Source organism: Ovis canadensis, chromosome 15, assembly GCF_042477335.2.
Source record: "Ovis canadensis isolate MfBH-ARS-UI-01 breed Bighorn chromosome 15, ARS-UI_OviCan_v2, whole genome shotgun sequence".
NCBI classification, from domain to species: Eukaryota; Metazoa; Chordata; class Mammalia; order Artiodactyla; family Bovidae; genus Ovis; species Ovis canadensis.
The window spans coordinates 90320481-90323157 of record NC_091259.1 but is presented as its reverse complement, the minus strand read 5'-3'; the positions used below and the strand labels follow the sequence as shown (position 1 = coordinate 90323157).

Sequence of the window (2677 nt, the reverse complement as noted above, 5' to 3'; positions counted from 1 at the left end):
AACTCAGGAGGGACCAAGGCGGCTGACACGTCGACTGCACACTTGGGCCCCCAGAACAGCCGAGCTGCTGCTGCTGCTGCTGAGTCGCTTCAGTCGTGTCCGACTCTGTGCGACCCCAGAGACGGCAGCCCACCAGGCTCCCCCGCCCCTGGGACTCTCCAGGCAAGAACACTGGAGTGGGGTGCCACTTCCTTCTCCGATGCAGGAAAGTGAAAAGGGAAAGTGAAGTTGCTCAGTCGTGTCCGACTGTTAGCGACCCAATGGACTGCAGCCCACCAGGCTCCTCCGCCCATGGGATTTTCCGGGCAGTAACCTTCTACTGTTTCTGCCACCCAGTCTGGGATACTTTGTTACAGAATTCCACTGGGTCGGAGAAAGCTGTTTCAGGGTTTTTTTTTTTTTTTAATGTGGATCATTTCCAGTCTTTATTGAATTTGTTACAATATTACCTCCGTTTTGGGTTTTGGGTTTTTGGCCCGGGTTGCATGTGGGATCTTCGCCCCCGGGCCAGGAATCAAACCCACACCCCTGGCACTGGAAGGCAAAGTCTTAACCACGGGGCCACCAGGGAAGTCACCCAGGGTACACTGTAAAGTGGACTCTCTCCTCGCGGTGCTTCACGGGGTTTTCAGAGGACACGCACACTGACTGCGGAGGGCCCCGCAGGTGCCTTGCGGCACACCCACCGCTGCTGAACAGCCGACTGTTGCCTGTAACTCTCTCGCTGGCCCTGGCCATCCGTCGGTCCCACTCCCCTGGCTTCTTTCGCCTCGCCTCTCCAGGGGGTCCTGCTGGCGAGGATGCGAGAAAGCTGCGAACTGCACCCTGCACGGGGGTCCCCTCCCGGCCAACAGCACGGCCACACCTTTGACTTGACATCAGTGCAGCCGTGGCCACTTCCTTCTCTGGAGCCGCGGGCTGCTCTGGTCAGCCTCCAGACACAGACTTTCCCAGCCCTGTGTCAACGAGATGATCTTCAACTGGCTCTCACTGAGCCTCACCGAGCACTTCATCCCTGACCAGCCAGGAGGGAAGTGAAACTCACAGAATATCAGCTCTGTCCAGAGAAACCCTTATTGTAATCACCAGTTTCCCCTGCCTTTTTTTATTTTTCCGGTGCTTCTTACAGACTGCGGCTTCCTTAGTGGCTCAGATAGTGAAGGTCCTGCCTGGAATGAGAGAGACCGGGGTCAGGGAGATCCCCTGGAGAAGAAAAGGGCAACCCATTCCAGTGTTCTTGCCTGAAGAATCCCATGGACAGAGGAGCCTGGCGGACTACAGTCCATGGGGTCCCAAAGAGCTGGACACGACTGAGTAATGAACTGCACACTAGAGGAGAGTGGGTAGCTAAGAACAGCAAAGCCGGTCCCCATCAGCTCCTTTATATTAATAAGTCCAGACTAGGAAGCTCAACTCCTCAATCTGAATTTCAGGAATTATCACATACCTTGGGGCCTCAGGCCACACTGAGTCAGAGGCAATTCTGTGTTAAGTCCTGTTATAAACATAACATTGGTTGTGGTTTTCCACCTGTCAAATTGGAAAGCTCTAAAAGAACCTTCACATCCTTTCTCAGAAAGGGTGTGTATAAACAGTCATGCTCATACATTGTTGGTTTTATGCAACCTGGTTTTATGCAATTTTATGAGGCAAAATGATTTTAAGTGAACATCCCTTTGATCCAGTGATTTTTCTTTGGAATTTGCCCAATAGAAATACCAAAACAGTACCAAAAGGGTATGAATAAGGATGTTTATTACAGCATGGTCTAGAATAGCAGACTTGTAAATAACTTGACTAAGCCACAATGGGGATTCATTTACTATGGTGAAAACATTCATAGAAATACCATGGGGCTCTCGGCGGCGGCCACAGCGCAGACCTGACTTCACTCGCTCACAGCTCGCTCCGCGCCCTCTGCAACCATGTCTGATAAACCCGATATGGCTGAGATTGAGAAGTTCGATAAGTCGAAATTGAAGAAAACGGAAACGCAAGAGAAAAATCCACTGCCTTCGAAAGAAACGATTGAACAGGAGAAGCAAGCAGGCGAGTCGTAATGAAGCGTGCGCCGCCAGCACGCACTGAACATTCCACAAGCATTGCCTTCCTATTCTACTTCTTTCAGTTGTTTAACTTTGTAAGATGCAAAGAGGCTGGATCGAGTTTAAATGACTGTGCTACCCCTTTTCACATCAAAGAATGGAGAACCACTGACAACGTAGGCCGCGCCTGCCTCTCCCATCTGCCTGTGTGGCTGGCAGGGAAGGACAAGAACTTGCGTGTTGGTGAAGGAGGAAGCTGGGTGGGACAACGGTGAAATCTAGAGTAAAAAGCTGGTCCAAGGTGTTCTGCGGGCTGTAAATTGCAGTTTAATCAGAGTGCCTTTGTTGTTGTTGTTGTTGTTCAAATGATTTTAATTATTGGAATGCACAGTTTTTTAATATGCAAATAAAAAGTTTTAAAACCTGAAAAAAAAAAAAAGAAACACCATGGATCTCGTCTATAAATTCCAAGACAAAAGCAAGACCAGCAGTTGTCATGGTTCCCTCTTGTTGGTCAAACAATTAGAGGTTGATCCGTTCTTCGTGCCTGTCGACTCACTCCATGAGAAATGCTGGAAATAACTCCCTTGTGAAACTCCAGTAACCCCCCAAGAGTCTGACTGACTCTAATT

At 49.7% G+C, this 2677-nt stretch overlaps 1 protein-coding gene across 1 annotated transcript; it reads left to right on the top strand.

The window, feature by feature from the left end:
• The first annotated feature begins 1870 nt into the window (after window positions 1-1870).
• On the top strand, window positions 1871-2095 carry LOC138420444 (thymosin beta-4). Its single transcript, XM_069553660.1, has one exon. It carries the CDS (start codon window positions 1926-1928, stop codon window positions 2058-2060), a length of 135 nt encoding a protein of 44 aa, XP_069409761.1. The 5' UTR covers window positions 1871-1925; the 3' UTR covers window positions 2061-2095.
• Window positions 2096-2677: the final 582 nt, after the last annotated feature.